Source organism: Spinacia oleracea, chromosome 1, assembly GCF_020520425.1.
Source record: "Spinacia oleracea cultivar Varoflay chromosome 1, BTI_SOV_V1, whole genome shotgun sequence".
In the NCBI taxonomy this organism is placed as follows: Eukaryota; Viridiplantae; Streptophyta; class Magnoliopsida; order Caryophyllales; family Amaranthaceae; genus Spinacia; species Spinacia oleracea.
This window is the reverse complement of record NC_079487.1, coordinates 69,129,491-69,142,743: the sequence shown is the minus strand read 5'-3', so window position 1 is coordinate 69,142,743 and position 13,253 is coordinate 69,129,491. Positions and strand designations below refer to the sequence as shown.

Genomic DNA, 13,253 nt, shown 5'->3' with positions numbered 1-13,253 from the left:
TCCCACGTCATCCCCTTTCTCGGACGAGCTGATCATGGAAGAAATACCGAAGGTAAGACTGCCAGCGCACCTGACCTACAGCGGAATCACAGATCCGAGGGATCATGTCATCTCCTACGAGCAGCAAATGTTCTTGAGTCCCTACTCCGAAGCATGTTGGTGTAAATATTTCCCAACCACGCTAACCGGAGTGGCGGGAGAGTGGTTTAGATCGCTGCCGAAGGGATCGATCAAGAGCTGGAAAAAGCTGAAAAAGAGATTCTGCACACAGTTCGTGAGCAACAATCGCCCCGAGCGAACCACAGCAGAACTGACCTCAATCCAACAAGAAAGAGACGAAAGTCTGAGAGAATTCATGGCCAGATTCATGAAGGAATCAACAAACATACCAAACTTGCAGCCAGACGTGGCCATCTTCGCCTTGAAACACGCGCTCCAGGAAGGGAAGTTCCGTGACGAACTCTCAATGAAGAACCCCTCCAGAATAGCTGACGTGCTCCAAATGGCTGATGCGTTCATCAGAACCGAAGAGTTCAACAAGGCCGCTGCAAGATTGAAAGGATCGTCGGATCCGAGAGACACAAAGAATACCCAGAGCAAGCCCGAGGGCAGCTCAAGGAAGGGGAAAGAGAAAGTAGGAGCTAGAGAGATGAGCCCGAAGAAAGACGGGAGAAGGGGTGAACTTCAACCCAAGTACACCAACTACACTCCACTAGCTCTGCCCCGAAAAGAGATATTTAGCCTCAACAGAAATGACGAAAAGTGGAAACTACCTGGGAAGCTCAAGTCCAACCCAGCTCGGAGAAACAAGAACAAATGGTGCGAGTTTCATGATGACTTCGGTCACCACACCGAAGAATGCAACTCGCTGAAAGACAACATTGAGGACCTCGTTCGCCGAGGCTACCTGAAACAGTACTTGTTAGACCGAAGGGAGGAAAAAGAAAAGGCCGCAAGCGGCAAACAACACGAGCAACCCCAGAAAAGGATCTACGAAGCAACAGGGCACAAGAAGAATGACATCCTAGTGGTGTTCGGGGGACAGAAGTCTGGCCAGGCCAGCAAAAAACACCTAAGAGCCCTCTCCCATCGGGTCAACTTCAGCGCGGTGGGAGACAACCAGCCACACCCCCCGAACATGACCTTCACTGCTGATGATTGCTTCGGAGTCCAGTACAAGCATGACGATCCTCTGGTCATTTCCATGGACCTCAATAACCACAACGTACATCGAGTGTTAGTCGACGGAGGAAGTGCCGTCAATATCATCTTCAGAAACTGCTTCGTGCAGCTGATCCTCGAAGAGCCAGAGGAAGCACTGACGAAAGTCAGTTATCCTCTGATCGGATTCAACGGATCCGCAGCTATCCCTCGAGGAAAGATCACCCTGCCAGTCACAGTGGGTGAAGGCCAGGCAGCAAAAACCCTTCGGGACGAATTTTTGGTGATGGACTGCGACTCCGTATACAACGTAATCATGGGGAGAACCATGATTCACAAGATGCAAGCAGTCCCCTCCACATACCACCAGCTGATGATATACGTCTCGGATGCAGGATTCGCCGAACGAATCAGAGGTGATCAAGAAGTGGCGAGAAGAACCTGCCACACTGCTGTCCGAAAGCCCAAACTAGGGGACGACCCCGAAGAAGAAAAGGGAGCTACGGGAGAGAAAAGCGAGGCAAAAAGGAGAAGAGCAAGCACGAGCAGCTTGTCTCCCGCAGAAGTTGATGCCCGCCCCGAAACCCTATCTCCTGAACCAGATCAAGAAATGGAGGATATCTTCCTCGAAGAGGATTCAGACAGGAGCGTCCGAATAGGCAAGGGCTTAAGCTCGGGGCTCCGAATCGATTTGATCCGATTACTCAGGGATCATAAAGACATCAGCAGCAGATATGCCAGGGATAAATCCGAAGCTGATTTGTCACAAGCTGGACGTCAACGCTGAAGCTCGGCCAGTCAAGCAAAAAAAGAGGAACTACTCCTCGGAGAAAAACAAAGCCATCGCCGAGGAGGTGAAAAAGTTGCAGGAGGCCGGATTCATTGAACCATGCATGTATCCGAAATGGCTGGCCAACGTGGTGATGGTCAAAAAAGCGAACGGCTCCTGGCGAATGTGCGTGGATTTCACAGACCTGAACCGAGCCTGCCCCAAAGACTGTTATCCCCTGCCAAGGATAGATCAATTGGTTGACTCCACCAGCGGCCATGCACTGCTCAGCTTCATGGATGCCTTTTCAGGCTACCACCAAGTATTCATGCACCCCGATGACAGAGCAAAGACAGCGTTCATCACAAGCGCAGGAGTGTTCAACTATAAAATGATGCCTTTCGGCTTGAAAAATGCCGGAGCCACCTACCAGAGGCTAGTTGATCACGTCTTCGCCGACCAGAAAGGGAGGAATGTGGAGGTCTATGTGGATGACTCCATCGTAAAAAGCATCAAGGAGGAAGACCACGTCAAAGACTTGGCAGAGACCTTCGGAAATCTGAGGAAATACAGCATGAAGCTGAACCCAAAAAAATGCGTCTTCGGGGTGAAGTCAGGGAAATTCCTCGGATTCATGGTGAGCGAAAGAGGAATTGATGCGAACCCGGACAAAGTCCAAGCAGCATTGGATTTACCCGAGCCGAAGACCAAGAGAGATGTGCAGAGGCTAACCGGCAGGTTAGCCGCACTAACAAGGTTCATATCAAAAGCCTCGGACAAGGGAGCCCCCTTCTTCAAAGCACTGAAACCAAAGAACCTTCCCGGAGGAGAAGCAGAACCAGTCAAGAAAAAGGGGGTCCCGAGGAAAGTGGATCCCGAACTGATATGGGAACAGGAGCAAAAAGAAGCTTTTCAGCAACTCAGAGCCCACCTAGCTCAACTGCCGACACTGGCCAGACCAAAGGAGGGGGAAACCCTGTACCTATATGTCGCAGTTAGCCCTGGAACCGTCAGCGCAGTGCTTCTTCGGGAAGAAGAAAAGAAGCAACAGCCAATCTACTTCACCAGCCGAACACTTACAGGGGCCGAAACCCGGTACCCACTCATCGAGAAAGTCGCATATGCAGTAGTGGTAGCTGCACGAAAACTGAGGCCATACTTCGACTCCCACCAGATCACAGTGCTAACTGACCAACCGCTCGAAAAAGTACTCGACAAAATAGAGAGGTCAGGAAGATTGGCTGCCTGGGCTTTCGAACTATCAGAGTTCGGCATCAAATATCAGCCGAGGACAGCAATCAAAGCACAAGCATTGGCAGACTTCTTGGCCGAGTGCTCATACCAGGAAATGCTGAATGATACGAAAAGCACTTGGGAGGTCTTCACTGACGGATCTTCCACAATAAACGGCTCAGGAGCAGGAGTTGTACTAATCCCCCCGACGGGGAAAAGCATAGAGTATGCATTGAAGTTCGGCTTCAAAGCAACTAACAACGAGGCCGAATATGAGGCCGCAATCGCAGGGATAGAGCTTTGTTTATCCCTGGAGGCCGAGCATGTTTGCCTCAAAACTGATTCCCAGCTTGTAGCCAACCAGATCCGAGGGGAGTATGAGGCCAAATGGCCCAGCATGACAGCTTACTTAGCAAAAATCAAGTCCTTAACGTCAAAGTTAAGATCCTTTGAAGTCATTCTCATTCCCCGAGGACAAAATACGCAAGCAGATGCACTGTCAAAACTCGCAAGCTCAACACTCATCGACCTAAACAGGTCGGTCCACGTGGAAGTTCACCAAGAGAGAAGCATTGACTTGCTACCCACCACAGTATGCAGCTTACGTACCGAACCCAGCTGGATGGACGCAGTAGTTGCATACAAAGAAAGGGGAGAACTTCCCGAGGATAGGCTGCAGGCAAGAAAACTGAAAAGATTCAACAAGTGGTTCATCATCAGCGCCGAAGGAGAGCTCATGAGGAAATCATTCTCCGCTCCGCTGCTAAAATGTGTGGGTCCAACAGACGCTGACTACATCCTAAGGGAAATCCACCTCGGGATATGCGGAAACCACATCGGAGGCAGGACATTGGCACATAAAGCCCTTCGGGCTGGGTACTGGTGGCCCACTATGGTTTCCGAGGCAAAGCAGATGGCAAGGAAATGCGAGAAATGCCAAAAGTTCGCACCAGCCATCCATCAACCAGCTCAAACCCTACAATCAACGCTGTATCCATTACCATTCGCACAGTGGGGGTTAGACATCATTGGTCCCTTCCCCTCAGCGACGAACCAGAAGAAGTGGTTGATTGTAGGAGTCGACTATTTTAGCAAATGGATCGAAGCCGAAGCTGTCTCCTCCATCACCGAACCTCAGGTCCGCAAGTTCATATGGCAGAACATCATCACAAGGTTCGGCATACCAAGACTGATGGTCTTCGACCACGGGAAACAGTTCGACAACACCCCGTTGCAAAAGTGGTGCAAACAGTTCGGCATACACCTAGCGTACTCGGCAGTCTGTCACCCACAAAGCAACGGGCAAGCCGAAGCTGCTAACAAACTCATCCTCAATGCACTCAAGAAAAGAGTCGAGGATGACAAAAACAAATGGTTAGAAGAGCTACCCGGAACGCTATGGTCCCTTCGGACCACTGAGAAAGAAGCTACCGGACAAACACCGTTCCACCTTGTATACGGATCCGAAGCTGTAATTCCTGTGGAAATCGGAACAGAAAGCCTGAGGATCCAGGCATACAACAGGTATGATGGGCTCCAAGGAGAAAGCAACAACCAACTTCTATCCGAAGCTCTCGATCTACTGGACGAAGCTCGGAACGATGCAAGGACACTCAACGCAGCCTATTTGCAGAGGGTCAACAAGCATTACAACCGAAGAGTCAACGCCAGACCCCTAAAAGTCGGTGATCTAGTACTCAGAAACGCCGCCTCGGTTCAGAAAGGACGGATCCATGGCAAACTCTCAGCCACTTGGGAAGGACCATACATCATCCATTCCGAAAAAAGGCCAGGCACGTATATGCTGAAACAGTTAGATGGAACAATTTTGAAGAACCATTGGAATACCGATGTTCTCAAGAAATATTTTGTATGATCTCTGTCTGTAAACCAAGTAAGTTGTTTAATGAGAAGAGGAAAGCCATTGGCACCATGAGTTTCATTAAACTTATCTCTATATTTATTGTCCCTTTATATATACATGCAGCCTCGGATCTGATCAATCCGAGACTAAAAACAGGATTGACTTTGCCCATTCCTTGATAAAATGCAAGAAATGACCAAATCATACACTTCAGAGAATCGTCCAGAATCCTCGGATTCGCGGTACCCTAATAAAATTTGTTCGCAACAAACAGTCGCTCGAATCAAGTTATAAAACTCCGGCTCAGATCCACGGATCGCCGAAGGCATAACTAAAGAGGCAGACTAGCGATCTCTTGGCCAGGTTTCCGAACCACAAGAGATCGGAAGAACAATCCAAACCTCTGAGCAGATCGACGGATTTGAAGAGTCTGGAAACTAAAGAGTCTCTTAGCAGATCTACGGATTTGAAGAACTCGCAAAACTAAAGAGTCTCTTAGCAGATCTACGGATTTGAAGAACTCGCAAAACTAAAGAGTCTCTTAGCAGATCTACGGATTTGAAGAACTCGCAAAACTAAAGAGTCTCTTAGCAGATCTACGGATTTGAAGAACTCACAAAGTCAAAGAGTCTCTTAGCAGATCTACGGATTTGAAGAACTCGCAAAAGTTAAAAAGTCTCTTAACAGATCTACGGATTTAAAGAGCTCGCAAGATCAAAAGGTTTTTAGCAAGTCTACAGAAAGAGGAGCTCGAGAAATCTACGGATTTAAAGACCTAAAATTGCGAAAGAACAAGTTGAAAAGAAGCAGCCAAGTAACAAACATTCATTTTTTATTCAATATTTGGGGAGAGTACAAATACATTGAAAACCTCAAAAATTGAAAACAAAATGAAACAGTTAAAATCGGCAGCCATCAACAGACAATACCGGCCTACCGAAGTACTAAAGAAAACAAAAAGAAATGAGTACAACGCAGCGCCGAGGCAAAAGGGGGAAAGGCAAGCACATGTTCGGAAGTCCTCAACTGGAACCGACCGACTCTGAAGAAGACGACTGCCCGAATCCCTAACTCTTGGGAGTCTCAGGAGCATCCCCCAGAGGAGCATCCTTCGAAGAACCCCCAGCAGTAGTATCACCTTCGGAAGCCGCCTTCTGGGCCCGAGCCTCTGCAAGAGCAGCTTGGCGTTCAGCTTCAGCTTCGTCTCGATCGGCCTGGCACTCCACCAAGTGATCCTGGGCCCTCATCCAGAGCGGAACCTTCTCATTCCAAGGGAAATGAGGCATATGCTTCGCGAACATCCGCCGAGCACCCAGGATGCCATTCCAGTATTGCTCCCTACACTGATCAGCAGTGTAGAGGTCAACTCTCTCTTGCTCCAACTTCCGAATGGCAGCATCCTTCTCTCGGATCTTCAGCTGGAGAACGGGCACCTTGTCAGCTTGATTCTGAACAATCTCCCGGTGCTTGATAAACTGCTGAAGCCTCGCCTCCGCTTCCTGCCTCTGCTTAATGGCCGCCTCAAATTTAGACGTCATCTCCTTGAGAAGACTGTCTTTTTCTTCAAGTTCGCTCGCAAACTTGGCAGCCATTTCTCTCCTCTCCCTGTCGAAGGAAGCTATCTTTTCAGCATCCTCTTCAACCTGGAAAGTGAGCTTCCCAACTTCGGCCCCGATCTGTTCCGCCGCTTCCCTAGCCTCACGACTGTACTGAAGGTACAGTTGCTTGATCTCCACCATCTCGGCCATGAGCCGCCCAGCCTTCTGGTCCAAGACAGGGATATCACGAGCATAAGCCTCCTGATACCTCCTCAGTTGCCTCTCCTCAACCGAGCTACACTCGGAAGCGAACGAGGACCAGAAAACAGCCTGGGAAAGAAGAAAAGACGAGAAAAGATGAGGAAAGAAGAAAACAACAAACCAAAAACGGAACTCAAAACAAAATTTCCAACACTTACCTCATTCAGATAATATTGGGCCATCATAGCTGGGTTCCTCTCCTCAGCTCCAGGAACCCTCCACTGCGGGTTGGCCCGAAGAAGATTCTCCCGTGCAGCTTCGGGACCCACCAAAGATCCCACGTGAGCCATGGGGTTCTCCCCCAAAACCGGGGCTCTAGCATAGCGAGCCATCGCCTCCCTTACCTCCTCGGGGATCCGTTTCAGCGGAACATCCGAGCAAGGGTCAGCGTGGATCAGTCTATCCAGGGACGAGGTCGAAGTAGAGCCCAAGGTCGAGTGGCGCCTCTTCCTCGTCAGACCCTGCTTGGTTTGCTCCTCCTCAGCAGAAGGGACCTCCTTCTCAGCTTCGGGAACCTCTATGTGAGCTTCGGTGAGATCCACCATCTCCTTATCTGGACTTTTCTCCCTTTCGAGAGAAACGTCAGCAGATTCTTCCTTCTGCTCGGCCACAATAGGGACATCCGAGCCAGGAACAAGGTCGGCTTCAATTGCCTCCATCACCTTGGTTATATCCTGGATCTCGATCCCTAAAGCAGCAGACGGCTTCAGCGGAGAGGGGATGGTATCTTCCTCAGCCAACGGTTGGTCCACGGGAGGCGGTTCCGCAACCACCACACTCTTCAACTTCTGCCCTGGCAAGGGCATGAAGTGAAGGAGATTTTTGGGAGGAGGCATGACTTCCGAAACCACTTCCTACAGGGCAAACGCTCAAAGGTCAGTTTCAGAAAAAGAGAGAACGGACCACAAAAAGCTCTAAGTCAGAACAAATACCTTCTCCGAAGACTGAGAAGCTTTCGCCTTCTTCGGATGCGCAGAAGGCCTCAAAAGAGTGCTGCCCTTCCTTTTGCGCTGATCCTAAACAGAAGAAACCAAGGGTCAATAAATGTAAAAGAAGACAAAGGAAGGAATAAAGAAAAATCGCGAAGTACCCGGTTCCTAGATAAAGAGATATCTATCCGAGCCGGAGATGAAACCGAAGGAACGGCACGCGGCACAGCGTCAGTCCCAGGACCCTAAAAAGATGGTCCAGGACCAAGACGTTAGCCGATGGCCAACCAGAAAGAAAGACAAACAAAAGACTTCGAGATATAGAAACACTCACCGGATCCGAGGTTGTCCTCAAATCAGGGAGCACGACTTTCACTGGAACAGCTTCGGGAGAAGAGGCAGAATCCCACGGATCAGCTCGAACTTCAGATATCCGAGCGACACCCGACGGAGACAGCACGTAATCCTTCAAGCGAGGATTACGAGGATTCTCCTTCCCGAACTTATAATCAGGGGCCGAGTCGTGAATGGTCTTCAGATCCAAAGAAATACCCAAGACCACAGGATCAACGCAGCTAAAGCCGTACTCTGCAGAAACAAAGCACAAAACGAAGTCAATAAAACGAGACCAAAAAGGAGGAGGACAAACTTACTAAAGCACGGTCCCAGCCGAAAGACACCTACCCCTGTCAAAAATCCTGCTGAGACCGGCAACAGCAAGAATGTCCTCCCGCAAGATATAGTTGAGGTTCGGGAGCCAGTTGGACGGCAATTTGTAGTTGTCCTCCCGAGCCAAAAACCACTGGAGGAGATCCACGTAGTGGTGATGGTTCCGATCCGGAGCAGCCACGCTTCGCATATCAGGATCAGGAGTCACAAACCACTTCGGAGGGCGGTAAAAATGTGGATGCTTCGGATCTGTCGGCACACGAACGAACAACCACTCCGTCTTCCAATTATGATCAGAGCTGAGGTAAGGGTAGGCCGTAATGTAGTTCGGCTCCCCCTTCCTTCGGGATCTTTTGTTGATGATGGTCCACCAACCATACCCATCCCCCTTGGAAGCGTGGTTGAAAGACAGATCGTGCAGATCCCGAAACACGGCAACAGAACATGGAAAGTTAATAAAATCGCACACCCATCTAAATCCGATGATGTGCCTCATAGATTTGGGGGTAAGCTGGGCCAAACTGATGTTGTACGACACCAGGAGCTCGGAAACGAAGGGATCCAAAGGAAAGCGGAGACCGTTCTCCAAATGATGAGTATACACAGAGATGAACCCCCTCGGCGGATGAGTCACCCGAGGACGCTCCTGGTCGGGAAGCTCGCACCAGTACCCTAAGGCGTGCTGGATTCCGTATAACTCTTCGGCCCTCCGATGGTAATGCCCCAGCTTCGCCTCCACCAACCAGTCACCACTGACCGATTTTTCCAAGGGACCATCGATCTTAGTGGTCTCATGCAGAATCGGGGCATACTTGCCCTGCGGATCAGCTTCAGTCCAATGAACTGGAAACTCAGGGTAAGAGCGGCGCACACCCGAAGAGCCAGCTTTCTTACCAGAAGTTGCGCGTTCAGACACGCTAGACCCGCCAACAACATCATCTTTTGAAGCATCCCAACCAGTCGAACGCCTCTCCACTGGCCTCTCCGAAGGCCGACCCCTCGAAGTTTTCGGTAACCTTCCCGAAGGCACGTTCTCCCTCTCACTAGAGGAGCCAACGACGAACTTGCTCTTGCCCCTATTCTTTGCCATGGCCGCGAATTCTCGGTCTAGGGTTGAGATTGAGGGGTAGAAGGAAAAACGAAGAAAAAAGGAGAATTCAGAAACAAATTACCTTTTTCCGAAGCGGAATTCGCCGATAAAACGAACAACACAAGTTCCCGAAGTCTAAAGTTGGCCGAATTTCGTAGATCTGAAGAAACAAATTGCACTGCGATCGCCGGAATTTAGAGAGAGAATGGGTTTGAAAGAAGGAGTAAAAAGTTCGAAAAGAGCAACGCACCCCGTATTTATAGAAAAGAAAAGGGGCGCATCAACTTCCTCAACCCACGATCGCCACGACACAATACAACTCCCAACACTCGTCATCAATGCAAATCATCCCTTTTCAAAAAAGAGAGGGAACTTTCGGACTTCTGACAGCTGGAAACCCACCCATTTAATTCTAAATGGACCGGGTCTGGGGGGCATGTTGTTTGGGCTCCCAATTGACTCTCAATTGGGCCACTAAGTCCAAAGCCCAATGGCTCTAAACAACAACATCGAACCTACCAGTGGCTATTCAGCCATCCATTAAGGCCCAAGGCCCAATAGCAATAAATGACCTATGGGCATTTATTATGCAAACACTATAAATAGGCCGCCAAGGCTCACACCTCAAGGTACGTCCAATTTACCGCCTTAAGACTACTCTTCTAGAGAACTTCTCTCTAGAATCCGAGCATCATTCTTACTTAGGCATCGGAGGGGCTTTCCTCGGAAACACCCCCGAGGCTAGTGACTTTGCTCTTGTGCAGGTGAATTCGGACTCCACTCATTCAAACAAGCAAGATCTTCAACACATACAAAGGGGCCTTCATTCGAAGCCCATTGTTTCCATCTTTACAACACCGGAACAGGGATAATTGATGAAGAAACAAGAACCAAATACTTAATATCTAATCAAGCAATATACAATGGATTAAAACCAAATTCTGGGTTTGGCTCACATCATGACCAATCCTGCAATCATTATGGACGTGCCTTTAGAGTGGACTTGAAGAAGTGTTCACCTTGAACATCAAATTTTATCTTCAACCTTTTCCTCTGTCTAAAGAATCAACACATAGATCACTTGCAGACAGTCCTTAACAACAGAGTCAGAGACACAGCTTTAGAGACTTGGAAATTTTTGGGTTATAAAGTTCTTGCTTGTTACTTACGTTTTAAAGGAATAGGGATACAGATATGACAGATCATATTGTATATCTCTGATACTGATAATCAAAATGAGATACGCTATATATCAATCCTAGCTTGAATCTCTGACTGCCCAGCCACACCAATGTTAGAAACACGGCTCACAGTATTTATGGTCTTGGAATCCTAATTACAATCTTTCAAATATGGAGGGGGGTATCTGTTAACAGAAACCAGACATTCCTAACAAGTTTGACACTTTTGGCAGGATCAAACAACCTAACTATTGAGTAGATAGAAAATAGTAAAATACAGCACAAGTTAAATTTGAGTTTATAGTCCATAGGCAGGTGTTTTCTTTGACATAAAGTGCACATAATACTGGCCATATAACCCTCATAATGTCCGACCTACATTAACACTTAGGTGCACAAAGCCATAAATACTTAGCCTGGTTAAGGTCGAGCTTTGCTGTGGTTCATAAAACAAGCAAAATTATATTAGCAGTACAACAGTTATGTGGTAATACTATGTAAAATCTTTTAATCATATCAGATAAACATAAGCCAGAAAGAAGAATGTCACAGCACGCACATATAGGACAGATTTTTCCAGCTAATAAAAGAGATAGAAATATTTGAAATGAACAAGAATCAGATATTCAATTTGAATTAGTGACAAGTTTACTTGGTATATTGAATTTACAATGGGAAAATCTTTTTTACACTCCAATCTCCTAATCATGAGCAAAACAACAAGAACGAGATTAATAGGTCAATCATCCTTTGAAAGTTGAAAATAAAAATTCAAACTATGTCACATCATAATCATCAACACATTATGATCAGTAATTAATAGGAAAACGAATTCGAATTATCTGATAAAGGACCAGAATACAAATCCGAACCCGAATCATTGGCATCCTTGAGACTAATACTCATACCATCCTCAAGAATCTTCATCAAAGCTTGAGCTCTTTTCTTCCCTTTATCACTCCCACTGTCAACCACTTCCCCTAACCCATCAAACACCAACCCCAAACCTACCTCCCTAATCTCCTCTCCAACCTCCTCCCCACCAATCTTCACCAAATTTAACAACCCAGATACAGCATTCTCTTTGATCCTCGAGCTCGAACCCGTTTCCGGGTTCAACAAATCAACCAATACCCGAACCCCAGATGCCTTCCGGAACGCCTCAACACTCTCTACACAAGCAGCAATCTGCGCAATCACTGCTGTTGTATCCTCTATCACTCCAATTCTCCCATCTCTCACTACGACACTAAAAAGAGCTTCAACAGCCCTAAACTCCACCATCAAACTCCGATTCGCAGGACACAAAGACAACCCAAAAAGCGCTTTCAACCCATCTTTAATGGACCGCGACGACGATTCCCGAAACCCTACTACATCAATTAAAGAATACACAATATCCCTCTTACCCCCAATCACAGAGCGGTAACCCTCCTCAACAGAGAGACTATAAATCGCGGCAGCGGCGGATTGGACGGCGGCAGGTGGGTGAGTACGGTGGTTAGAGAGAGTATAAGAGAGAGAATCGAGGACGCCGCGGGTGGAGATGAGGGAGTTTTTACAGGAGATAGAGAGGTTTAAGAGAGTTGCGGCAGCGTTCTCTTGAGCTAATGGCGAGGGAGAGTAGAGGGTTTCTGCGAGGAGAGAGATTGCTGCACCTTCGTCTTCTTCCGCGATGATGGGTCGGATTTCTGGGTCGTTTTTGGTGAGTGATCGGAGCTCACATAGTGCTGCAATTCGGGTTTGATCTGATACTGAAGTTAGCTTTGTGATCAGGGATTTCGTTGTACGTCGTTTTATTTCGAGTTCCATTCTCTTTTTGGCCTCTTCCTTGAAAAAATTTCTTCTTCAATGGAGCCTTCTTTTTGTTGATTTGTTAGAAGTAAAATTGTAGAAAAGACGACTTGAAGAAGAAGGTTGGAAGGTGGATTAAATGGGGTTGACTGTTTAAAAATTTAAAGTTTGTTCGTACCTTTTCCGTAGTTTTTTATTTCTTGCAAACGAGGCCCTGTTCTTTTTGGTTTAATTTCAGTTTCAGAATTTATTTGGCAGTTCAGTTATGTTCAATACAGTTCAGGAGCATTCAGTTCAGTTCAGGAGCATTCAGTTCAATTTAGTTCAGTTCAGGAGCATTCAGTTCAGTTCAGTTCAGTTCAGGAGCATTCAGTTCAGTTCAGTTCAGTTTAATTTAATTCAATTTAATTTAATAATAATAATAATTATTATTATTATTATAATTATATTATTATTATTAATATTACTTATATTATTATTTATATTATTATTATTATTATATTATTATATTACTTATTATTTTTATTTATATTTATATTATTATATTACTTATTATTATTATTATTATTATTATTATTATTATTTATAACTAATTATTTATTAATATTATTTATTAATTAGTTACGGATTATTAGTTATTAATTATTTAGTTATTAGTTATTAAATATGAAATATTATTATTATTAATATTTATCATTTATTGTAATTATTGAGTAATCAATTACAGATTATTATTATTATTATTTGTTATATAGTTATTTAGT

The 13,253-nt window shown here is 46.5% G+C and overlaps 2 protein-coding genes across 3 annotated transcripts; both read right to left on the bottom strand.

Annotated features, from left to right (window-relative positions):
* Positions 1-6,007: 6,007 nt before the first annotated feature.
* On the bottom strand, positions 6,008-8,932 carry LOC130463864 (uncharacterized). Of its 2 annotated transcripts, XM_056833173.1 has the most exons (4): positions 8,090-8,932; positions 7,759-7,842; positions 6,985-7,680; positions 6,008-6,895 (listed from the first exon to the last, which is right to left on the bottom strand). In XM_056833173.1, the coding sequence occupies exons 3-4, from the start codon at positions 7,660-7,662 to the stop codon at positions 6,095-6,097; spliced, it is 1,479 nt and encodes a 492-aa protein (XP_056689151.1). In that variant the 5' UTR covers positions 7,663-7,680; positions 7,759-7,842; positions 8,090-8,932; the 3' UTR covers positions 6,008-6,094. The 2 variants fall into 2 exon arrangements, with proteins under 2 accessions (XP_056689151.1, XP_056689131.1); XM_056833153.1 differs by lacking the exons at positions 7,759-7,842; positions 8,090-8,932 and having other exon boundaries at positions 6,985-7,753.
* Positions 8,933-11,511: 2,579 nt separating this feature from the next.
* Positions 11,512-12,507, bottom strand: LOC110801383 (U-box domain-containing protein 14). Its single transcript, XM_022006732.2, has one exon. It carries the CDS (start codon positions 12,505-12,507, stop codon positions 11,512-11,514), a length of 996 nt encoding a protein of 331 aa, XP_021862424.1.
* Between the last annotated feature and the right edge of the window lie 746 nt (positions 12,508-13,253).